We start from the raw sequence: 25,786 nt of genomic DNA, 5'->3' as shown, positions 1-25,786 counted from the left end.
AATTCAGTTATTCAAAATGAATTTGATCTTCCTCTCTCTCTGGTTCCCCCCCACCAATAAATTTAAAATAAATTCCATAATTGAACATAATGAAATCATTGTGTATGAAATGGGGGGCCTCATGGGGACTGGGTGCAATGTGATCTTGGGGGGAAAGGTGATACATGCCTATAAAGCTATGTCGAATCTGTTGTACATGGCTCACAAGGATCCTGATTAAAAAATTAATCAGGATTAGTGGGCCCAGAAGAGCTGATTGTATGAACCCAGAATCACATGGCAACCCTGGTCAAACCACTCCCTGTTAACCAGAATAGACAACTAGGACTGTGAATCCATGGTTGGCACAAACCATAGTTTTCAGACCCACTTCACAACATGATTTCAGATTAGAGTTTAGCAGATGATAGCAAACCATGGTTTGTCAACAATTTAAACTCCACACAAAGCCAAAGTTATATGTCCTTAACTGGGGTGGTCAAGATGTCTGAATTTAGCCATTCTTTCTTTGTATCCTTAAAGCCAATCAGAAACAATGTTAGAGTAATTGGTTTATGCATTTCAAATTAGTTAATGAGAATAAGTTTGGCATAGAACATTATTCAGAAAGTAAAAATGTTACTACAATCCTGGTTATTAGAATGGGTACACAATGAAAATTAATTGCTTAATGAATCACCAGCATTACTGAATCTGGATATATCTATGAATACAGTTGGTGACATCCAAACTGTTACTCAGTAGGACTACTCAAGAGTTACCCTAAAGGACTACTACATTTCAGTAGCATTTCCATCAAGCATTTTAGTCAGGATGTCACCTACTAGATTAAATTGTAGACAAGGGTTGAGTATGTGGAGCAAGGTGCGGAAAGAGTGTAGTTGCAAAGGTTGGGGGAAATGGCAGTTTATTTTGAACAACATTTGGACTAAAATCTGCAGAAGAGGAATGTAGGATTAACATTATGGTTATTTGTCCTTTTTTTTTTAGAACGCCATTGATGCTAGCTGTGGCTTATGGGCACATAGATGCTGTTTCCTTGTTACTTGAAAAAGAAGCATCTGTGGATGCAGCTGATATCTTGGGATGCACTGCTTTACATCGTGGGGTAAATGCTGATTTTAAAACACTTGAAATATTTTGTTCTTAGCCTTTGCATTTCTGTTCTGAAATATACTAAGAATATGACATGACTTCAAGTACAGACTATCAAACCAAGTTTAAGTGTAAAATATAAAATGCTAGTGTAAAAGTAAGCATCTTATATCACTGAATCCTAGATTCTGGGGACAAGTAATGAGCACTACGAGTGTGCACAAAACCGCCTGGCCCGGTTTGGTTTGTGTCCGAATTGGACCCAAACTGGACTGGGCCAGTTCGGTTCTGTACCCCCCCATTTGGTTTGGGGGTTCAAAATCTTTTTTCTGTTTTCTTTTTTTTTTACTCCCTCCCTCTGGGGGGGCTTCTCCAAGACCACGTGTGTGTGTGTGTGTGTGTGTGTGTGTGTGTGTGTGTGTGTGTGTGTTTCTGAAGGTTCCCCCTCCCACTGCTGGCCTCCATTATATTGCAAATCGCCCTGTTCAGGTTGTCTTGGGCCCATTTGGGGCCTCACCCCTGTGGCAGTGGCCATCTTGGAGGCTGTCGTGCATGCCCAACGAGCCTCTGCATGGCCTGGGTCATGATCCACCCATGCTGAGGCTCATTGGGCATGTGCGGTGGCCTCTAAGATGGCCGCTGCCACAGGGGTGAGGCCCAGAATGGGCCCAAGACTGCCCAGACAGGGCAAATTGCAATATAATGGAGGCCAGCAGGGGGAGGAGGAACCTCTAGAGACACCCCCATGTCTTTGGAGAAGCCCCCTGGAAGGGGTGAGTACAAATTTTAAAAAACAACACTTCAAACCCCCAGCAGATCAGGGGGTTCAGTTCAATGCTGAACCGAACTGGGGTGGGGGGTTCAGTTTGGCATGGAGCCGTCAAATGGAACCAGTTTGATATCAAACAGGTTCGGTCCTGAACCTGTTCACACATCCCTAATGAGCACCCAAAGGCCTCAAGTTCACTACTGTTAGAAATTGAATGTGGACTAGATAGACCACAAGGAGAAATTTCATGCATGCGATGGGGTCATCCTTCTCCCTCACCCCTTCAAAAAGCATCACGTGCTTTTTTTCCTTTCACATTACAAAGTGCTTTTCAAACTTACTTATGTTTAAAAGCTTTAACATTTTTAAATGGTGGGGAGAAGGGAAGAAGTAGTTTTTCTATGGAGGGAGGATTATTTGCTCCAGTGGAAGACATCTTGCTCTGGAGCAAGGACTCCTTCCTCTTAAGGCAACTCCTTTTTCCACAAAAAGGAAACCTTATAATCCAACCAACTTGCTTTATAGAAAATTGAAGAGTTGACATTCTGCCCCACCACTCTTTCTGACCAGATTGGTTTAGAAGGTTTATGTCATGCTGTCATGCTCTGCGCAAGCTATGGGTGGCTGGACCTCCGATGTTACGCTCGGTGCAAGCTCTGGGGTGGCTGGACCCATTATTAACTGCCTCCGAGTTCTCAGCCGTGGCAAGCAGCACTTGACAGCCTCCTGGGAGCCTGCCTGTTGCTCCACCGGTAGCCCCTTGGGCATCTCCTCATGCACGCTGCCTTAGGAGTCACTGGGCTCCCTCTCCTTGGAGCCCTCCTCCTTGACTGGACCCTCATCACTGGCCGGGCCAGCCTTATATAGCCCCTGGGGCAGCTCTTGCAAGGTCTCCGAGTCTCTTGGGATCTCAAGCTGAGATCTCATGAGAGCTGTACCCGTTCTCGTGATATGATGCTGTCTCCAGATGGCACAGCCTTGCCACAGCTACAGGGCCAGCAACATTTGCCTGCAGCTGCAGGCAGGGAAGCCACGCCTGGCATCGGTTCTAGGAGAGGTGGCTCCACCCAATCAGGTAGGGCAAGCCCATCGCCGTCCTTGTCCTTGTCCACTTCAGGAACAGCGGGCCCCCAACCCATGCTTCAAGCAATATATGGGTAAAGCTGGAGCTTAACTCCCATCCTTGCAAGTGAGGCTGCAGTGTGGCCATGGTGGGTATTCAGAGCATTTTAGAACTGACTTACAAGGTGTGGGTTTTTTTTAAAGTATTTACGAACATGATGAATATTTATACAGTATACCAATTTTCAACAAAAGTTCCCAAAGTGGTTTACACAGATATAAATAAATAAACAAAATGTCTCCCTGTCCCCAAAGGATTCACAATCTAAAAAAGAAACAGAAGAGAGATACCAGCAACAGCCACAGGGGGGATGCTGTGCTGGGGATGGATGGTTTTTTCATAGTACATGAAGAGACGAGCATCTTCTCACAGCTATGCCTCACCATTCAATAACACTTTTTTAAAAAGCTTCCTTTAGGAGTGAAATTAGCTTCGATTAGCTACTGTCTGTGAGTTGGTATTTTAGGCAGTCTCATTATTACATTAACTTATATGCAGGATTATTAGAATAGGGGTTAATATGCTTCCCCTGCCCCATGTGAGGTTCCCCCTCCTCTCATTACTCTTCTCAAGCGACAAGTGCTACACTGTAGTTAATACCATAACAGAGAATTCCATTTTCTTAATTTGCCATTGTTTTGTGTTTGGGTGGAGGAGACGTGCAGGGCCATTGCCAGTTCAGATGGTGCTTCTTTCTTTTGCCATGCCAAAGCAGTGAAGCAGAGGGTAAATTCTCATATTCAAACTGCTAGATTTGGTCATTTTGTCACCCTAAATCCTTGACTCTTTATAGATACTCCATTTGGGAGTATCTGCCTGAGGTGGTAACCTCAGTGACCTGTGGTGAATCACCATGTGGTGGCTGATGATACCAATCTCATTAATTGAGGTTGTGAAATGGTAACTTCAGTGGTCACATAATTACTGTCATGTGTGAATATTCATATAAAAGGGAATGTAGAGAAACCAGAGGCATCCATTTTCAGCTGCATAGTCATAAGGGTTTTCCTTACATTGAACTCTCAGAGCCAGTAGCCAATATCCTTAAAATCCAATATCCATGTTTCCTTCCATGGAAAGAAATTAAAGGAACTGATGTTTTTCTTACTGTCTGTGCAGAGTGCAGGCCATCCAGCTTCTAAAACTCCCCATCTCTTTTCTGTTCATGCTGCTTTATCACAGTGAATCTTTCCTTTATTCTTCTCATGCTTGGGTGTTCTAATCAGATTATGACAGGGCATGAAGAATGTGTTCAAATGCTGTTGGAACAAGAAGTATTGATTTTGTGTAAGGATGCCAGAGGCAGGACACCTCTACATTACGCAGCAGCTCGAGGTCATGCTACATGGCTGAGTGAATTAATGCAGCTCGCACTTTCGGAAGAGGACTACAATTCTGAAGATAATCAAAATTATACACCATTGCACTGGGCTTCTTATAATGGTAAGCTTTTATGCCAGCCATAGTTTCCAGTGACCAAGAAGTTGCTGATACTTATCTATATAACATAGTATAAGATACTTATGCTAATGTTAGGCTATCTAAGGCTTGCTTATCATGAATTTAAACTTGTACAGGTTTACTACAAGTGTATTTGTTTAACCAAAGGTCATTCTACAATATAAATAGCAAAAGTACAAGAATGCATAAAGTGGTATTCAGGTTAGGATATCCAAGTCACCATGGTAGTTCTCTAAGTTAGTCTGAAGGATGTTCTTTCTGAGTGCCAATGTTTGACTTCTGCCTTGGCTGCTGCTTACACTATAGCATCTCGCTAATGCCTACATGCATAGTGTGAGCACATTGCTAACAGTCAAACAGTAGTAGTAGCAATAGCAAAAGTAAGGACTGCAGACAACAGCTGACAGTACTCTTCAAACCCCTCATTTGGCATAACATTTGAATGTCCCAGTGTGGGCTAGTACGTTTAAGTGGACCACTAGAAAACCTTTTTTAGTACACACCCTAGGTTGTGGTGCTTAATACCTAGTTGACTGGAATCCTTAATTAAAATTCATCTCTTCAGTAGCTGTTCCATGTAATAAAGCTTTCCCTTAATTACTGTTATAAAAGGTTGATTTTCATCTACTGTTACTTATTGAAGGGCCTAGATCTTTGAACATGTACTAGGGAGGATATGAAGAACTCTTCAGTTCAACAGACCTTCTGAAACACGGAAGGACTCCTCTTTTTATTTTGGAATATTGATTACCAGGTGACCAGTGTTCCCTGTCAGAGGGATTCCTAGATGTTGTTGACTACAACTCTCATAATCCCCAGCCAAAGGTCATTGCAGCTGGGAATGCTCGGAGCTGTAGTCAACAACATCTGGGAATCCCTCTTACAGGGAACACTGCAGGTGACCTAGGCATACAAGGTGACTGGTGCTCAGCTACCAGCATGTTAGTTTTGTATGTCATTCAGGAGTGGATGTTCAAGGAAGCAGTCAATAAATAGATGACTATGCACAGAAGGATCTGTTCTTGCCTGTTCAGCCTAGGAAAGAAGGCTGCATACTTTCAGGAGGGGGGAAAATAAAACAAAAAAAAGTTTGAACTCCCTGATGCTCATCAGATAAAAAAGAGAACCCAAGGACCCAAGCTCTAAGCAAAAAGTCCAAAAAGAGTTTTTCCATCAGGCCTTCACTCCTCTTCTCACTCAGCTTCGGGCCAAAATTAAATATCATTGTCCAATAATTTAGATACAGTATAGCTGTTAGCACTTCATGCATATAATGTTATCTAGCATTATGGAGGCCATTTCAGTTATAAGCAATCTAGCCCTTCCTTGTTTTTACAATATAAAATGATCTGATCTCTTGCAGGCAATGAAAGCTGTATAGAAGTCCTGTTGGAACAGAAACCTTTCCACAACTTTAATGGGAATCCTTTCTCCCCATTGCACTGTGCTGTGTAAGTAGTAATGGCATCAACTCTCACTTGTTCTGTTAGGCAAAACTGGTAGAAGAAGAGCAGGAAAGTTGGCAGGAACTGTACTCTCAGCTTCAGTTCTAACAATGCACATATCAATTTGGTGTTCAAATGCCACCTTAATAGATTATTGTAGTAGGAATTAACAATTTTCACATCATAGCTTCACTATATGACTGCATGCAGAGTATTACCCATAGTTAAGGCCAATTCAGAATAGTGCGTTCAGTTACTTCAAGGACAAAAAGAATATGGATTACAGAATGCCACAAGCCCTCTTAATTTCTCTCTGTGTCAAATTATTGGGTTGCGAATATTTCATTCTGTCATCCTAATAAATATATTCTCCTAGAAATGATTGTAGTGTTCTTACATGAGTGTGAACACACCACCATAATTTACATATTTTGATTGTCAGCTTGTCTACTATGTTCCCTGTTGCTTGATTTTATATTTCACTCTCATATTTTCGACAGAAACAATAAAAAGCCCTACTCAGAACCAGTAATGTTAGTTTCATGTGGGATATGTTGGATAACATATCCCACCAACCCACACCAGCCTGGTTCAAGCCACAGTTTAATCATGGTTCTGTATGACATTCACGAGCCTTGGGCTAATGCACTTCCTCCCTCTTCTTTGCTTATGAGTGGAGGAAATTGTAAACACAATTCCATTTTCATAACCTTGCTTGTTTGCAAACTCTAGTTATAACAAGCCAGTATTTACTGGGTTCAGACCTCACAATAAATTGTGGTTTGTTCAGAAATTTCCAGATCCAAAAATTTAAAGCTTCCTCCACTTATACTTGGTTGACTCCAAACCTGTATCTAGTTACTGAAGTCACTGGAATTCACCCATTCACAATTAATGGAAGGATCCCATCTCCTAAGCATTGCTTGGAGTTGCTTCACTAGTTTTCACAGAGACAAAGGGACTTGTGAATAAAGAGAAATGGGAAAGTGGTTAAAGAGCTTCCTCCTCGTAGACACTCTCCAAAGCCAAATCCTGAGCTTCTATTTGAGGGTGGCTTTTGATGACCAGGGTGAAGCTTTGAACTGGATATGAGATTTTTAGCATATATTAGGCTAGCTTACACAGGTGTGGTCATCACTGCAGCATTGTGGTGCCCAGTAGGTCTGAATAAGAGCTCCTAGTTACATTGCATTTGTGACTTGTGATACACTGCAGCAAAGTTCCTACCATGCTATAGAAGTAATATCAGAAGTCCTGAGCTATGTATGAGAAGACTCTGCTGTGGCTTCTCTTCTGGTGAGTGATGCTCCTCCTAGAAAGTGAAGCAACTAGAGCATGGGGTGGAGACCAAGACTGAGCTTCTCCCATTTGAACCAGAGCTTCCCACATTAGCTTTGCATCAAGATGTTGGAAGGAGCTGAAGTTGGTTTATACATTCATCAGTGAGTCATAGGAGAAGGGCACACACACTCCACTGTTGCAGGACTGCACCTGCTCTCTCCTGTGCCCCTTACGCACATTCAGTATAACTCATGTCCTATTCCTCCACTGCACCTGTGGACACAGGATTAATATACTATCCTCAAGTGTTGAGTAATCAAAGGATGTACATACATGGGTGAACCTGCTTAGTTTGTGATTTGATGGTATTTTGTTGTTGTTTTGTTCCTATAATGCATGCTATGGACAGAATAAATCTTCTGCCAAAGATCTGGCCCTATGTTACTAAAGGAATGAAAGAAATGGCATATTAAAGGAAGAAGGATAATTTTGATGTGTGAATTTTTATTCTTTATAGAATCAATGATCATGAAAATTGTGCATCTCTACTCATTGGGACCATAGGTGCTGGCATTGTCAATTGTAAAGATGACAAGGGAAGGTAAGAATTGCTTATATTAAAAAGGTATTTGTTTTCACTAAGCAAACTGATGCTAGTTTTGGAATATGGAATCTAATATGGAGCCCTGAAAAAGCAGGACTTAAGGATTTCTTAGAGAATCACCACTGAACCCAATTAAATCCAAATGTTTACTCCCACAATAAAGAAATCTTCACTAATTTTGTTTAGTTAATATGCCCAGGTCTAAAGATTTTGTCTCTGATTATAAATGATTAACTTGAATCTTATGGTCCAGTTATGATGGCTGCTGCTATACCAGCATGGTGAAATTGAGGTCTTATGCTCCCCCAGCAGCCAAATAAACAGCAGAAGAATATGCATGATAAAAAAGATTTTGCATAGCAACAGTGACTGCCATCTCCACAGAGTTACTGCCAACTATGTTGCCATCCATAAAACACACTATTACTCACAGAAGAGGCTCCCATTTTACCCATGCATGGAAGGCACCAATTAAAATGTGGCGACAGCAGGAATTCTCAGATGATGTCATTTAATGCACTCCATACCCATTCCCACACGCAGTGCCCAGGCAGACTGCCAAAAGATCCCACAATACCTCTGCCATCCCAGGCTTCCATTGCCAGATAGGCAGGAGGCTTGCACACAAACCGCATAGGTTTCATACTTCCCACTAGAGAGGTCTGGATCCTTTATGTTTAGAACGTAAATATAAAGGTTTCATAAGATTAAAGTTCGCTCTAGCCAGCATTCGTAAAGGTTTCTAGCCAGCATTAAAGGTTTATCTCTAGCCAGCATTAATAAAAATGTACACTACAGTTTTGTAGTGGTGTCTGTGTGAAGGGAATGAGGAGAGGTACAAGGGCTACATGGGCAAGGAAGAACTGACACTAGAAAAGCTAGGTGACATAAGGCAATCCTGTGACTTAGGTGATAGATTACTGGGAAGGAAGACTACAAGGGGAAACAGGAAATGTGGCCTTGATTCCCACCTTAGGAGATGTTGTTATGAATCCATGGGGCAAAACCTACCTTTTGTGTGTCTGTCCAGTCAGTAACAACAATTTTGAGATGGAAAAGGATGAAATCAGAGAGCAGCACTCTAACTTCACAGCCATAGGAGCAGACTGAAGCAGGCAGGGGAGAAGGCAAGGCAGATGACTGAATCAGTTTTGGAATTGCCAGTATGTACATCTGTGCCTTTCATAGTAATGACAGGAAGAAGCTTAGAATCCACAGGGGGGGAAATGTGGCAACAGCTGTTTTAATGTTATGTTCATATGTAACCTTTCCTTTCCTGACCTCAATAATTTGTCTATTGCTTCCTTGTCTGCCATGCCTGCCTTGTGTCACTTTAGTCTTCCTGCTGCCTGCAAATAAGTTCCTAAAAAATAAAATGTGTTACCGCTTTACAGTATATTAAGTCACAAATAAAGCCCCAGTAAATAAATTCAGGAAGCTGCTGTTTGCAGAAAGTTGCCACACTCAGATATCTCACAATGTAGAATTGTGGGTTTCCCATCAAAAGTAAACTAAGCTGCTCCTGCCTTCATAATCTTTCTGCAGGGATAGTCATTGCAGAAATGTTCAGAGCCTTGACTTTAGGCCAATCTGGGATGTGAATGAGGAGGGAGGATCCAAATTCTTCCATTTCATCAGCTTAAAAGTGAATACATTCTGCTGCTGCTGCATTTCTCTACAACTTAACATCTGGTGCTTCCTTATTTTATCTTTTAAATTGAATTGGTACTGAAGGTAACAGTGTAAGGAGCTACAATTATAATTGTTCTTAGAATTCCCGATGACAAATTTTATTGTGTAGTATTTTGCTGAAGTAGATTTAATGAATGCTAGTTGCTTTATTGTTCAGTGTCAAAAAGTGGGGATGTGCACAAACCGGTTTGGCGGGGGGCACTGTAAGGGGCAGGGAGGGTGCCCTTACCTTCCCCACCGCTTCCCCACCCCCACCCCAATGCTGTTCCCAGAACCACTGGTGCAGGGCTGCAGTGTACCTCCCTGCAGCCCCGCACCAGCCATTTTGGGCACAGCACTGGTGGGGGGAAAGCAGCAGGAAAGGTAAGGGCACCTTCCCTGCCCCTTAAAGCCACCGCCTGCTGGGAGTGCACGGACCCATTCGTGTGCTTCCCTATCAAAAAGCTCTAATTGTGCTGTGTTTCCTCTTAGAACCCCACTTCATGCAGCAGCCTTTGCAGACCATCTGGAATGCTTGCAGCTTCTTTTAAGCCACAATGCACAAGTCAATGCTGCAGATAATTCAGGGAAAACACCACTTATGATGGCAGCTGAAAAGGGGCATGTGGGTGCTGTAGGTAGGTACTTGGTTGCTAGGAAGCTAAAATAGCTTTTGTACAAGTTTACAGATAGTGTGTTCAGTAAAAAGAAGCAATCTCAATGAAAATTGCTTTTGATTGTGACTTCATATGAAAGCATTTCAGTCTTTGCCAATATTTTTGGTATACAGAACTGTGACCTTGTTGGTTTTAGAAAGAAGAAACAAACATAAAATTTCTAACTTTATGACAGCTTTTAGAAAAAATTTGAAGACATGTCTATTCAGCCAGCCTTTTAGTTATTAAGTTTTAAAACAGTTTAAGTGCATTAACTGTTTGATTGTTTTAATTTTTTTGGATGTATTTTAATAATTATGTAAAGTGCTTTGGGATATTTGTTGTAGGCAGTGTAGAAATATGCACAATAAAATAAATATAAAGGTGATATCTTGGAACTTATATCTGTGAAGAGTTGTTGAGGCACAGAGCTCCTTTATTAGGCAAAATGGAAAATAAGCTAGCATTTAGCTATGCAAAACAAACTTATTATATGGCTTAGTCGCTAAAGTAAAGTTGTGCCGTCGAGTCGGTGTCGACTCCTGGCGTCCAGAGAGCACTATGGTTGTCTTTGGTAGAATACAGGAGGGGTTCACCATTGCCTTCTCCCGTGCAGTATGAGATGATGCCTTTCAGCATCTTCCTATATCGCTCCTGCCCAATATAGGTGTTTCCTATAGTCTGCGAAACATACCAGCGGGGATTCGAACCGGCAACCTCTTGTTTCCTAGTCAAGTTACTTCCCCGCTGCAGTCTAAGGTGGCTCACTAAAGGTAGAAACTGGTCCAACCCAATCTTGTAATTTGCTGCTCCAAGCACATCACTTCTGGTGGTTCTTAAGAGAGCAACATAGGGAGTATATTTCTAACCAAAGCGTGTGTGACCAACCATCTGTTCAGCTGCATATCATGCAGTGGTCCTGTATGCACATTATATTAAGAGAGCTGAGGTAGTTTAATTGGACTGCTGTGAGTAATCTTGTGGCATATTTTGTTTCTCTTAGATTTTTTGGTGAACAGTGCCAAAGCTGATCTAACTTTGAAGGATAAAGATTTGAATACATCCCTGCACTTGGCTAGCAGTAAAGTATGTTTTTAAGTGTGTGTGTGTGTGTGTGTGTGTGTGTGTGTGTACATATGCCTGTGTGCTTAAGGTAACAGAAAAAATATGATTTTTTAAAAGATAGTTTTATCAAAGACATACATTAAATACATTGGGCTTTATATGCAATGGAGATGTAATACAATTGTATGACGTAATACAGTAGTCAATTTGTTCTGGAACCCTGGCCTTACATGATGCACAGCCTTCCATCAACACCAAGGGCATGCTGGGGCTGCTGCACAACTCCAAAGGCATCCCGGAGAGAGTAGTGATGGAACTGCTGCACCATGACTCTGAAGTTCTTCTGGACAGTAGCACATGCATGCACGCACTAGCTACAGACCATTTGGAATGAGGCTGTGTAGAGCTCCAGTTGCTTCTTCACTCCTTCTAGAGTATCTTTACAAGAGCTCCTCAGCTTGTCCACATCCCTCCGCCCCCACTGCCAGTATGCAGTGTTCTTTGCATGAAAGAGAGGGGTGAATTCCACCACTATTAGAATAGGGGGTAATTAATCAGTGTACATCTATCAGAGGTTCTCTGTCTCATCCGAATAGATTTTACCAGATAAATTTTGCCCAATTTACCACAAACAGAGCTTTGACATATTAAATAAAGTTTCATAAACCGAGGAGGGCATTGTAAGTATCCTTATTTATTGCAGGGTCATGAAAAATGTGCCTTGTTGATACTTCACAAGATACAAGAACAGAGCCTTATTAATGCAAAAAATAATGCATTACAAACGTAAGTATACCCTAATGAAAATTTACTATTCATATTGGTAGACAAATATTGAATGGGTTGTGTATTCTAAGTGTTATTGCATGAATGAAAGTCACTTCTGTTTGCAGAGAGGTGACTTGTGGCTTTCCCCTCCTCCGCATAGCCCTCTTTGTCCCAGATGATCCTGTTCTAGTGGGTCCCCTGACTCTCGGGAATGGATTTTTAGGGTGTAGGGAACTATTGTGCTGAGAAGGGAGCCGGCAAGTTCACATGCTCAGGCTTCCTTCTGTTCGCACTACTTAGGATAAAATTCAGTTTAAAACCTCACATAATTTAAATTTCTTCTGTGTTTAGTTTTGTGGTGTTTTGTAGGAGTGTGCACAGAACACATTTTGCGTTCTGTTCTTACATTCTTTGTTGTTACTGCCGATACTTGCAAGAAGTGGTGAGGAATGGCGCCGTCATCCCACGTGGCAGAGGCTCTTCCTACAACATGCAAATGGTGGAGGCCCCTCCTACGCCACACATGCACAGCGGCCATTTCCATGCTATAGGAGTTGCTTCTGCTGTGTGGGATGCCAGTGCTGTGTTGCTCCTCAATGCTTCTTACAAATATAAGTGGTAAGAACAATTTTTAAAAGTACCTCCCCCCCCCCACCCCACACTGCCCTCAGGTCTCTCACCCGCCAGCCAGAATGGTGGAATGTTCCGGGTCACACCGGAGGAGGAGAGCTGGTCTTGTGGTAGCAAGCATGACTTGTCCCCTTAGCTAAGCAGGGTCCACTCTGACGCATATGAATGGGAGACTTGATGTGTGAGCACTGAAAGATATTCCCCTCAGGGGATGCAGCCGCTCTGGGAAGAGCAGAAGGTTTCAAGTTCCATCCCTGGCATCTCCAAGATAGGGCTGAGAGAGATTCCTGCCTGCAACCTTGGAGAAGTCGCTGCCAGTCTGTGAAGACAATACTGCGCTAGATAGACCAATGGTCTGACTCAGTATATGGCAGCTTCCTATGTTCCTATGACCAGGTTTGTTCTGTCCCAAGCCGAGAACAGGCCCTCTATTTAAAGGGTGTCCTGTTCCGGGCTCAGAACACTTGGAACAGCCTGTTCTGAGTTGGAATGCCCTGCCCTTGGAATGTTCTGCACCTCCCTAGTGTTTAGTTCCTGGTAACATTTGTTCAAAATTTTCAGAGAAAATTTTATCCTGCAGTGTCTTCTACTTTCAGCACTTGAGCATGCTCTGGATAATACTTTAAAAAATGCATTAAACCTACTTGAGTCTAGATGTTATGTTTTCTAGACCTCTTCATATTGCTGCACAGAATGGCTTGAAGATGGTAGTTGAGGAGTTATTAGCAAAAGGTGCATGTGTTCGAGCAGTTGATGAAAATGGTAAGTTAAACAATTCATATCCATTTGTCAGCAATAACAATCAGTCATTATTCAGTACCTATGTGTATGTATTTCTAAAACACACATAAGCTGGCTTACTAATGCTAATTAATATGCCAATTGTTGAAAAGATGCCAATGGTGTAATTTCTTAAGCAAGAAAAGTTGTCGTATTGAGCATGCTTAGAACAACAACATAACTTTAACTGTATCCCAGTCGTTCTGAGATCATAGGATTTCCAGCTCTGAGCCACACTGTATATGTGGTGAGTTACTGCCACCTTGTGGACTTAGATGAATGAAATGTTATGCAATTGTAAGTTTTCAGCAACACTCCAGAACAATATTAAAGCAAATTTTACTTCTGGGCTACCAATCACCTTTTCCTTTCGACTTGCTTATATAGGATTGCTCTTAAATTGCTGAGTAGAGAGCAATGTAATGTGAAAAGAATAGTTAACCCCTCACTGTAAAACGAGGATACTGAAATAAAAAGTGGATCTAGCTTTGCACACCCAAGGGGTCTTTGAGCTTTCTTATGCTGCATGGCAAATCACTTTTATAATGGAGAGTAGTTTTAAAAAAACATTTTGGATATGGCCTATCGGTCTGCTGTGATTCCCCCCCCCTTTTTTTAAGCATTCCAATTTTACACTGGACATACATAAGTCTTCGAGCACACCTAAAGTTGTTGTTTGGATCTTGGCCTTTAAGAACTAGAGGAGATTATGGTGGTGGTGGTGATGATTAATAATAATAATAAAAATAACATTTCTATACCACTTTATCTAGTGGTTTGTGAGACACCTAGAGAGTTTGTAAGCCAATCAGAGAACAATTCTTATGGGGCAGCCAATAAATAGGTTGTTGTTAACTCAAAGTAGTATACAGCACTAAATAAGGACCCATATCAGCTCCCTTCAGAATTTCCCTACCTGCAAGCTCACAGCTTGATCAGACAGTCCCTGTTTTGGTCTTCGTAGGGATTGAGCAAGTTCCTAGGAAGCACACTGTTGTTGGTGGTGGGTTTTTGTTTTGTTTTTTAAAGATAAGGGGAAGAGGATTTTGGGGTGGCAATCCTTGTATATGAAAAAACAGTGGAGAAGGCGGGGTGGAGGAGGAATTATTGACAGGACTAGTCAAATGAATTGCCTTGCCATTGCTGCAGTGGAGTTCAAATGTGGCTGGATGTCTTAGTGGACTGTAAGCTCTCGTGAAGGAGAAGGAATCAAGAGCACCTATATGTGCACTGTGTGTAGCACATGTTGTGAACATAATAATGCAAGAAATGTCAGTGTGCGTAGACATCTGAGGATCACCATCAGAAATTCACTGAGAAGTCTTGCCTGGTTTATACCTTTTCAACAGAAAATATGAAACAAATTTGCCCCACAAGATGGATCAGTAGAGCAACTTGCTTACAGTCAGTTGCTCTTATAGAGTGCTGATTGATTTCTTTTGAGATGCATAATCTGAGAAGAGAGGAGATGCTGGAGCAAAAGCAGATAGATATGCATAAAGCTTGCAAAGTTATTGTTCTTTCATGCTGTGGCTGTTGGTGCTTGATATTGACCGTATGTATACACTAAATCAGTGCTTCAAGCAAGTAACCTATAGATCTCCGTAGGGATCCATGGTCCCTCATAACTGGGTCTTCTGAGGCTGCGCAGGAGGCCCATGGAAGAATCTATAGCTCTGTATAGGTGCTCTCCGGCCCTTTAAGGCATAATGATATCAGAGCCTACAAGCCCAGCTGTAGAGCGCCTCTCTCTTCAGTTCCTTCTCGTCCACCACTTGTGCTGCTTCGTGAAGGATCTACTCCTGTTCCCTTGTTCCTGTGAGAAAGTGAATATTATTATTTGGTCTGTTTTCTTGGTTTTGACTTGGACTGTTTTCTGACAACTCTCTATCTAACTCTCTGTGCTTTGACCTGGATTGTGTTTTTGACTGTTCTTCTGTCTCTTGGATTTACTGCTTTATTTGGATAGTTTGACTTCTGACTGCTCTCTGGACTGTGTTTCTGGACTTGGCAATTTATCTCTGATTAGGCTGACCTCGGATGGACTTAGCTATGTCTACTCCTAAAAATTTTAAAAGGTGTGCAACCTGCAGGGGCACTATGCCCTCCTCTGACAGTCATACTGACTGCCTCATGTTTGGGGGATAGTCATAATACCAGTACCTGCAAGGTCTGTTTGTCATTTAAGAAAAAGACCAGTTTAAGCAGGGAATTATGACTGAAGACCTCTTTGTATGAAAATATTCTCCATCCGGGGACCCCAAGTCCGAGCTTGCTGTTGCTGCCAAAATCTGTGGCGTCTAGTCTCTCAGCACCGTCAGTGTCCACCGGGGCGTCAACCCCGTTGACGTCCACCACGTCTTCAAGAGCAGGTTTTAGGAAGCCCTTGGAGAGAGGCTGTGAGCACTCCCAGAAACATAAGCATGACCGACACTGCTCGTCTATGAGAGAGCCACACAAGAAGCCTGAGAAGCATGTGTCGTCCTAGACACAAAGGTTCGATGCTCTCTGCTTTGCCGAAGTTGCACTCGGCCCTGAGTTCGACGCCTAAGTTTTCGATCTCGTCCACCATTAAGACTCAATCACCTTGTCCAGTGCAACTCACCACCTCGTTCTCACCTTGGCCTTAAGTCTTTTTGCAAGCCTCCGTCGTGAGCTTCAGTTCCAAGCCCCTCGGCGTTGAGGGACTTCAGCACTCTGGGACATTATTTGACGGCGGTACACTTGGTGCCAACTTCACTGGCATCGACTCATACTCTTCTGGCTCTGAGGCGTTTGATGTCTTCAACGCCTGTGCCTCCTGTTTCGACGTCAACTCCTTCAAGACTGAGGCACTCGCTCTCACCGGCGTCAATGACTATGACCCTGGAGTTGATGGCGCCCACAGCAACGTCAAGACCACAGGCAAGGATCTCTCTCGGCGCCGAGTCAACTTCTCTTCATCTCTCTCCTGCGTGCTCAGTGCTGCCTTTGCCCATTGTCCTCTCTCATGATTTGATGCCTGCCTGGACTCTTCTCTACTTTTCGCCGTTGCAGCCTGCTACACCTTCTTTGGGCTCTCTGGCACTGGCAAACCTACTTGGATAAGAACTGGAGTGCCTACTCGGCCCTGCAAATTCAACACCATCAGGCTCTACTTTCTAGGGTTTCACCTTGTCCCAAGGTCTTGACACTGATGAACCCAGCTTGCCACTGCTTGTTCCCCAAACTCCTATGGGTGGCCCTTCCACCTCAACACCAGTTTGCCCATCAGCTGTGCCCAGGAAGGAACACTTCTACATTTCTGCTTCCCATGTTGCAAGGGGACCTCCTGGACTATAGCAGCTCCCCAGGGGCCTTTGACCCACCGCATTCGAGAGCAAGGGAGCACTTCTGCTCTCGCTCCCTTTATAGCTCCCCGGCATTGCCATATGATTTCCAAGAATATAGGCTATGGAAACTGATGCCTCTTTGAGAGATTCTTCCAGCACCCTTTACTCCGGATCCGGCTGATCCATTGAAATGCCCTGCAATACCGCCTGCCCTTTCAAGGCCTGTTACACCGTTGCCCAGGACTCCACCACCTACACCTGTGCTGCCAGTATCGCAGCTCCTACGATAACGTCCGTGCCTGCACAGCCTGTTCCTCCTGTGGGATACTATCCCAGGACTCCATTAACTGAGGATCCCGATACTGATGGGGAGTCTTCTTATGCGACTGACCCTGACTCTGAGGTCTCGGAAGCTCCACTGGGCATGTCGCTGGATGATAATGTAGCTGCCTAACTATCTAATTCTCCAACAGAGGAGACTAAATCTTACCCTGTGCAGATTAGGAAGGGCGGCATAAAAATTCATTAAATAAATAAATAAATACAGGAGATGGCAAAGGCCCTAGGCCTGGAGGCGCTGCCTCCTGGGGATACAATCAAAGATCCTATTTACGGCTACCTGGCTTCTACATCTGTAGCTCATCCTCCGGCAATGCTTCCGGCCCTAGTAACTGCTTCTAAAGCATTTTGGTCCGCTCCAGTGACATCCACTCTTCCTTGTAAAAAGATGGAGAGTCTGTATCGGGTCCAAGAGCCTTCTTGTCCATTTCTGTTCAAACACCCGGCACCAAATTCGCTGGTGGTAGACTGCGCGCTGCAAGCAAAGCCCACACAGAAACATTCAGCACTAGTGGATAAGGAGGGCCGGAAATTGGATTCTATGGCAAGATGGTTCTACCTTTCAGCTTGCCTTTCGCTTAAAGTTGCCAACTGCTTGGCCTGCATGGCCAAGTATCAGCAGTCCCTCTGGGACACACTGAAAGAGGACGTTGCTGATGTTTCTGAGCCCTTTAAGGCCAAATTTCTATTGACACTCTCCAAGTCTGCTGATCTTACCAGGCAGCATTGGAGTACAGCTAAACACTTGATGGAAGTGGAGTCCAAAGTATAGTCTGGGTCCATTGCTCTCTGTCACCATGCCTGGCACAGGTCCACACCTTTGGAGCCAGACATGAAAGATAAAATTGAAAATCTGCCATTTGACGGTGAAGGACTATTCTCTAAAGACAAGGATGAGACGATGGAGAAACTGAAAAAGTCTAGATAATACTGCTAAGACTTTAACTCAAACTTAAATCTCATCTTTCCAGCACAGGTACTGCCCGAATCACAAGCAGCGATACCAACCCCGGCCTTCTCAGGACAGGGGAAATTTTAGACGTGGTTCTAGATAGTATACTAGGCACCCCTTCCATCAGCACCAAAAGGGCCCAAAATACCGAAGCCTCATGACCAATCCAAGCAGTCCTTTTAATGGTGAGGACCTGGAAGTATCTATTCCTGTTACCTCAGCCTCTATCTGTCTTGCACCCTTCTTCCTTTCCTGGCGTCAAGTGACATCAGATGCCTGGGTGTTGTGCATAGTGGTCAGGGGATATGCTATTGAATTTGACTCTCTACTCTCTGTGGGGATAAAATACACCCACTCAACTCCTGTTCTTGAAGAAGACGTTTTTTGCTGCTCCAAAAGGATGCCATAGAACCAGTTCCATCTTCTTCCATGCATTCCAGCTATTATTCTAAATACTTCCAGGTTCCTAAGCATGGTCGCGGGATGCATCCCATCCTGGACTTAAGGGAGTTGAACAAATTTGTCAGAACTTCCAAGTTTTGCATGATCTTCCTGCAGTCCATTTTTCTGCAGTTGTGGGAAGAGGAGTAGTTTGTTTCTCTAGACCTAAAGGACTCTTACTTCCACATCTCCATAAGGCCTCAGCATCGCCAGTTCCTACGTTTCTGCCTGGGCACAAAGACGTACCAGTACAAGGTGCTCCCATTTGGTCTTTGTACCACTCCTAGAGTTTTCACGAAATGCAAGGTGTCCGTCATTGCCTATCTGTGTGTACAGGGCATCTCTGTGTTCTCCTGTCGGGATGATTGGCTTATCAGGGCTAGAGAGAAGTCTACCCTGTTGTTGAACCTAGCCTATCTCTCCTATCTCTCACTGGGGCTCAGTGTCAGTCTGAAATAATCTGACCCCCCCCCCAGTGTGTCATTTAGTACATCGGTGCGATCCTGGATGCCGACCAGAAGCATGCATACTTACCTGTAGAACGCACCCAGGCCATTTCCTCCATGGTGATCGCTTTCCAGTCTTCCTGCAAGCAATGGGCTCGGTCCATCCAACATCTGCTGGGCCTCATGGCTTCGTGCACCACGACTGTGGTGAACACACGCTTGAGGATGCGAAGACTACAACTCTGGCTGCTGTCTGTCTTCTGGCTAAACCTAGACAGTCAAAACAAGTGGTTAGTTATGCCAGAGAATGTCTTGTGAGACCTGCTCTGGTGGTCCCTGCCTGATTCTCTTTCACAAGGGGTTCCCTTTCAGGAACTGAACCCTACAATATCAGTCACTACAGATGCCTCCATGCAGGGTTGGGGTGTTCACTGTGGTTTCCTCCGGATTCAGGGCCTTTGGAACTCCCAGCAGCAGGAGCTCCATATTAACTTCTTGGAACTCCTAGCAGTTTCCCTTGCTTTCAAGGCATTCCTGCCTGTTATCCAGGGCCAAGTGGTTCAGGTCCATTTAAATAATACTATGGCTGTCACCTACTTGAACCATCAAGGGAGCACTGTATCCAAGTCCCTGAACAACCTTGCATTGCAATTGTGGGACTGGTGCCTGAGAGATGATATCCTACCCATGGCTTTACATCTTAAGGGGGAGGATAACATTTTGTCTGACTCCCTTAGCCAGGATCTCTCCTTCTCTACCCTTCATGAGTGGGAACTGAATGACTCTGTTCTGCAAGATGTGTTTGACTCCTGGGGTGTCCCTGAGGTTGACTTATTTGCCACCGCACAAAATGTGAAGTGTCCTCTGTTCTGTTCTAGGGTGGGAATCGGCCTGAACTCACTAGGGGATCCCTTCCAGCTGCAATGGAAGGACAAGCTGTATTACTTCTCCCCCTGATTCCCACTAATGTCCAGAGAGGTGGGGAAAATACTGCAAGAGTGCACGCAGTGCATTCTGGTCTGTCCCTGGTGGCCCTGGCAACTCTGGTTCCTGGTTCTTCTTTGCTGTGCAAGGACTCTTACCTTCACCTTCCACCTCAACGGGACCTCCTTACAAGAGATGGGGTTCTGGTCCTGCACCATGCCATTTGGATCCTCTCACTAACAGCGTGGAGGCTGAACTTTTAGATGAGATTCTGTTAAATGAGAGAAAGGCTTCTATGAAATGAGACGATGTGCAAATGGAAGCATTTCACAACCTATGCTTCTGCTAAGGGCTTTGACCTGCTCCAGGCTCTGATCTGCCAGATACTGCTCTACCTCGTCTCTCTCGAGGGATTGGGTTTCTCCAACACCTCTCTTAAGGCCAACCTCACTGCCATCTCGGCTCGCCACTCGAGCTGGGCCAGCAAGTCGGTTTTTGTTCACCATGACTCTAAGCGTTTTTCTTTTTTAAGGAGTTAACAACCTGTACCCACCGGTGTGGGCACCAGTTGAGCCTTGGAGTCTCTCACTTGTGATGTCCACGCTTACAGAAGCCTCCTCCAAACCCCTGTTGTCAGTCTCTGTGAAACTGCTGTGCCTAAAGACTGCCTTCCTTGTGGCCATCACATCTGCAAGATGTGTAAGTGAGCTCACGGCTCTAAGGGCTGATTCCCCATATACTAAATTTTATCCAGACAAGGTGGTCCTGCGACTGGATCCTGCTTTTTGTCCAAAAATTATTTTGGACTTTCATATCAATCAGGACTTTGTGTTGCCTATGTTCTTCTGTGACCCATCTACATCTCGCGAGCATTCTATGCATGCCCTAGATGTCCTCAGGTGTCTCCTTAATTTGCTGGATTGCACAATGGCATTCAGGTGTTCTAACAAGCTGTTCATCTCCTATGTAGGATCTAGTAAAGGTTTTGCCATTTCTAGACAAAGATTATCCAATTGGCTGGTGCAATTGTTTTTCTTTTGTTATAAAAAGCAAGGCGTCCAGCTGCCCTCTAAAATTTGGGCTCATTCCACTAGGTTCATGGCTACTTCAGCAGCCCACATGTTGGGCATCAGTATGAAGGACATTTTCAGGGCTGCCACCTGGTCCTCAGACCTACCCTTTGTCTGTCACTATGCAGTGGACTTGTATTTTGCTTCAGAGGCCAGTTTTGGTCAGCAAAGAAAGTACTGTAACGGCTAGCACCCACCTCCTCTATATGGGAGCTAGTCACTCATCCAGTTGTGAGGAACTATGGATCCCTGCAGAGATAAACAGGTTGCTTACCTGTAAATTATGATCTCTGTGGGGATCCATGGTCACTCACAACACATGCCCAGCCATCCCCTCTGCTAGCTTGGCATGGACTGTTTACTTACCTAGGCTGCTGTGGCTTGTCTGTTGTCTTCTCTGTCTCTCAATGTTGTCAGTCCCTTCACAGCAGCCAATTCAGGAACCAAAGAGGGAGGCGCTCTACAGCCGGCTTTGTAGGCTCTGATATCACTACGCCTTAAAGGACCGGAGAGTGTCTATACAGAGTTATAGATTCTTCTGCGGGCCTCTGGTGCAGGCGCAGAAGACCCAGTTGTAAGGGACCATGGATCTCCACAGAGATCATAAGTTACAGGTAAGCAGTCTGTTTTTCACCAAGCAGAACTTGTTTTTGCTTCTGCCAAGAAGAGTATAAAGCAACTGAGAAACAACTTAGAACAATTCTTGCCAAAGAGCACCACGACAGCAAACGACTTAGATTTAGCAAGTTCCACTTTCCCTAGCTGCAGAAAACAACAACAGCAACAACAACTAATAATTATATACTGCTTTTCAGCAAACGTTTCCAATGTGGTTTACACAGAGAAATAATAAATAAATAAGATGGATTCCTGTCCCCAAGGGGTTCACAATCTAAAAAGAAACATAAGATAGACACCAGCAACAGTCACTGGAGGTACTGTGCTGGGGGTGGATAGGGCCAGTTACTATACAAGATGTTGATGCTGTGTGTGAGCCGTTACCAATTCCTTCTGAGAAGTTCTTCAGGAAAGTAAATAAAAAGACAAACATCCAGTGTGGACAAAATCTAGCAATGTATATTCTAGCAATGAATATATTTCTATAAATCTAGCAATGAATATATTTCTACTTACTGGGGTTCTCACGGTTAGCTATAATAAATTTGTTTTAATTCAGTTAATAAAGAGTTTCTTCATTAAAAAATCTTAGGCTTTGATCTATGGGTATATACTAAGTATAGGACTATGGAGAGTATTGGAGACAGCATGGTAATATATAGAGAAATAAGTCTGCACATTTCCTAGGTTTGGCACAGTGCTGTGCCCCCACCCCATCCTCAAAGATTGAAAAATCTACACCCTGGTACCAGTTAGTCAAGTGAAAGAGGGTAACATGGAAGTTTAATTTAAGATATTTTTTTATGAACTTGCACATTAAAATGAAAATGTTGGCCAGAACCCAAAGCATCACTGAACTAGTTCCATGTATCCAAGGGGAATTTAGATTTTTTTTTTCCTTTCCTAGCAACTCCCCATGGAGTACAATGCCCCATGGAGTACATGGCAAAGTACTTCAGAAACTGAGGGAACATTCCAAAGCTGTTTGTGATCTGGAATGTAGATCAGATGATTGAAAAGTCAAAAACCCTATCGATTGAGCCATGAAATGCAACTAAAGTAGCTTTTTGGATTCTAGCCATTATCATGGATTTATAAGATTTGTAGAACTGCTTTTTGAATTAACATCCAAAGGCCAGTTAATTATGTATTTGTATCAGCTTGTGGCCAAAGAGCTATAGGAAACAGAACATCAGGTGCAGTTTAGAAATTAGATCCTCCAGTCATGTTTAGTAGCAGGTGTAAAGGTAAAGTGTGCCGTCGAGTCGGTGTCAACTCCTGGTGCCCACAGAGCCCTGTGGTTGTCTTTGTTAGAATACAGGAGGAGTTTACCATTGCCTCCTCCTGCACAGTATGAGATGATGCCTTTCAGCATTTTCCTATATTGCTGCTGCCCGATATAGGTATTTCCCATAGTCTGGGAAACATACCAGAGGGGATTTGAACTGGAACCCCTTGGCTTGCTAATCAAGTCATTTCCCCGCTGTGCCATTAGGTGGCTAGTAGCAGGTGTGCCTTCTCTATAATTCCAACGATAGGAAAAATAGGAAGTTCCTGGGACAAGCTCCTGCTCTTGTTTTCTCCCCCTCCCCCAGGACACTCTAAACTTCTGCTTCTCAAATGAACTTCTCTGAGCTTCTCATTAGCTCAGTCTTAGCTTTGCCTCCCTTTCTTCTATAAGCCTTCCAGCACCCCTTCACAGATAAAAGTTCTTTGGTCTCCTCTGGCATAGCTTAATAACCTGCCACACTGTCTTGTAACTTAGCAGTTGAACACATTATCTGTATGCAAAGGACTCTAGATTCAATCTCTCTGGGTAAGGCTGGGAAAGACTCCTGTCTGAAGCCCTGGAAAGCCCTTTCCAGTTACTGTAGTGAGTACTACTGATCTAGATTAACCAATTGTCTGATCTAGTGGGCACTTTCAGATGCAGTGTGGAAGCTCAGTTGAATGTCATCATTCCCGGTTTGGTTTTTTGTCCGAACACACCTTAGAAATTCAACCAAGGTTCAGTTTGTCCCAACAAACTGACCTTTGTAACCAAAGTTCGTAGTTGGGTTGTTGGTTTTAACTGTGCTTCAGTTCGCCCTTGCTTTGTGTCCAAACTCACCCTGGTGGTTTGTTGCAATAAATTTACCTCCAACCACAGAGATATGGGCACAGAGTGACCAAGAATCAGCCTATCCATGGTGTCTCCTCTGGATGTGCTCAGGCAAAACCTGTGTCAGGCAAAAAGTTGTCTACCTACTTCTGAAGTCACAGCTTCCATACAGACCTCAGACCATACCATAACAGCAGCTCTCCTATACTGTTCCATGCTGGGCACAGACACTAATCAGGAGTTTTGGGGGTGACGGGAAAAGGCAGGGTGACCACAGTAGTCAAAAGCAATCCACTGGTGGCTTTCTGTGTTGGGGTGCCCTGAGCTGGCATCCTCCTTTCCTTCTAATCTGCTGCAAACCAAAGATTTGAGAGTGTCATTGCAACTGTCAAAGTATCCTTATGTAACATCTGAGAGCAGCCAAGGATGGGCAAAAAGAGCCAAAGCGGCTGGTGCGGCTTTTCCACACCCATGCCAAGCTGGTGACCAATGTTAAGGGAGGGAGGGACTTGGTGAAGCATTGTCAGGAGTTGGGAAGACTTGGAACTCTGGCATTGCTTTTGAAAGGACTGGGAAACTGGAGGACTGAAATAAATCACCAGCAGCCCAAACAAACCATGCTGTTCCTGATTGCCTGTGGAGCGTATCTCTGCTTGTTCTTAGAAGCTTAGTTTAAATAAAACATGGCTCTGCGTTGTGTCTGACAGGGCCCAGTATAAGGCAACTTTGTCTCCAGACAGAGTATGGTGCATTAATTATACACATTAATGTAAAAGTCTTGTCATAATTTTTTTTCTGTTGCTCAGTAAAATATAGGGAAAAGAAGGGCATAGATCACTGGCAGAGCATGCAGAGGACCCCAGATTCAGTTCATGATATGTGCAGATATGGCAGGGAAAGACCTCTATCTGAAACCTCTATCTGAAACCCTAGTGAGCCAGTTAGATCAGGGGTTCTCAAACTTGCAACACCAGATATTGTTGGACTGGGAGAGATCATGAGGAGATTTGGTGCAGGGTGTTATCAATGTGTGGATGACTCTCAAATCTATTTTTCCATGTCAACTCACCGTCATTATCAGGAGAAGGCATAACCTACCTGAATGCCTGCCTGGAGGCTGTGATAGGCTGGATGAGGGATAATAAACGGAGACTGAATCCAAATAAGACAAAGGTACTTATTGTGCAGGGTTGGAACTCGGAAGACAATTTTGATCTCCCGGTTCTAGATGGGGTCACAATTCCCCAGTAGGAACAGGTATGCAGTCTCGGAATGCTTTTGGACCCAAACCTCTCCATGGTGTCTCAGGTTGAGGCAATGGCCACAGGTGCTTTCTATCAGCTTCAGTTGATACGCCAGCTGCATCTGTTTCTTGAGATAAACAACCTCAAAACAGCTGTGCATATGCTGGTAACCTCCAGACTTGACTACTGCAATGTACTCTTTGTGGAGCTAACTTGGTACATAGTCCAGAAACTGCAGTTGGCACAGAATGCGGCAGCTGGGTTGGTCTCCAGGTCATCTCAAAGAGACCATATTACTCCTGTCTTGAAAAGCTACACTGGCTGCTGATAAGTCTCTGGGCAAAATAAGAGGTCCTGTTTATAACCTATAAAGCCCCAAACAGCTTAGTCCCATGGCATTTAAGAGAATGTCTTTTTCACCATGAGCCCCATCGCCCATTGAGATCATCTGGAGAGGTTCATTCGTCTGCAGTTGCCACCAACTCTTCTTGTGGCTACACAGGGCCGGCTCTTCTCTGTTGCCATCCCAAAATTTTGGAATACACTCCCTGCTGAAATAAGAGTCTCCCCACCTTTAGCAACTTTTAAGAAGTCTTTAAAGACACATTTATTCACCCAAGCTTGTTAACTAGACTTGTGGTTTTAATTTGTTTTATTTTGTTGTAAACTGGAAAAGATGGAAGTTTGGAGCAGTGTAAACAAATATAATACATAAATAAAAATCCCATCAAGCTGGGAATGATGGGAGTTGTAGCCCCAGAAGATTTGGGGACCCAAGTTTGAGAGGCTCTGGTATAGACCAAGCAGGACCAGTAGTCTGCCTTGATATAAGGCAGCTTCAGATGTATATTCACATTACAAACATAGAGTTACTGTTTTGTAAAATAACTCTTGAGAGGATATACCAAAGTTTTTATGATTAATTATGGTGTTTGGGTCCAAACATGTTTGGGAATCTTTTTTGTATTGCCAGAGCTCTACTACTAATAACA

At 43.8% G+C, this 25,786-nt stretch overlaps 1 protein-coding gene across 14 annotated transcripts in view; it reads left to right on the top strand.

Moving 5' to 3' along the window:
* ANKRD44 (ankyrin repeat domain 44) overlaps positions 1 to 25,786 on the top strand; it is a 205,493-nt gene that overhangs the window by 168,246 nt on the left and 11,461 nt on the right. For 11 of the 14 annotated variants that reach the window (XM_053277457.1, XM_053277467.1, XM_053277448.1 and 8 more), the window contains 8 exons: positions 991 to 1,108; positions 4,214 to 4,430; positions 5,812 to 5,899; positions 7,692 to 7,775; positions 9,942 to 10,087; positions 11,109 to 11,191; positions 11,874 to 11,956; positions 13,239 to 13,330. In XM_053277457.1, the coding sequence (XP_053133432.1) occupies positions 991 to 1,108; positions 4,214 to 4,430; positions 5,812 to 5,899; positions 7,692 to 7,775; positions 9,942 to 10,087; positions 11,109 to 11,191; positions 11,874 to 11,956; positions 13,239 to 13,330 (911 nt within the window). Of the gene's footprint in view, positions 1 to 990; positions 1,109 to 4,213; positions 4,431 to 5,811; positions 5,900 to 7,691; positions 7,776 to 9,941; positions 10,088 to 11,108; positions 11,192 to 11,873; positions 11,957 to 13,238; positions 13,331 to 24,631; positions 24,724 to 25,786 lie in introns of all 14 variants that reach the window. The other 3 variants (XM_053277378.1, XM_053277362.1, XM_053277402.1) reach the window with 1 other exon arrangement.

The sequence above is a fragment of the Hemicordylus capensis genome, chromosome 1 (genome assembly GCF_027244095.1).
Source record: "Hemicordylus capensis ecotype Gifberg chromosome 1, rHemCap1.1.pri, whole genome shotgun sequence".
Classification (NCBI taxonomy): Eukaryota; Metazoa; Chordata; class Lepidosauria; order Squamata; family Cordylidae; genus Hemicordylus; species Hemicordylus capensis.
This window is presented reverse-complemented; position numbering and strand designations above follow the sequence as displayed.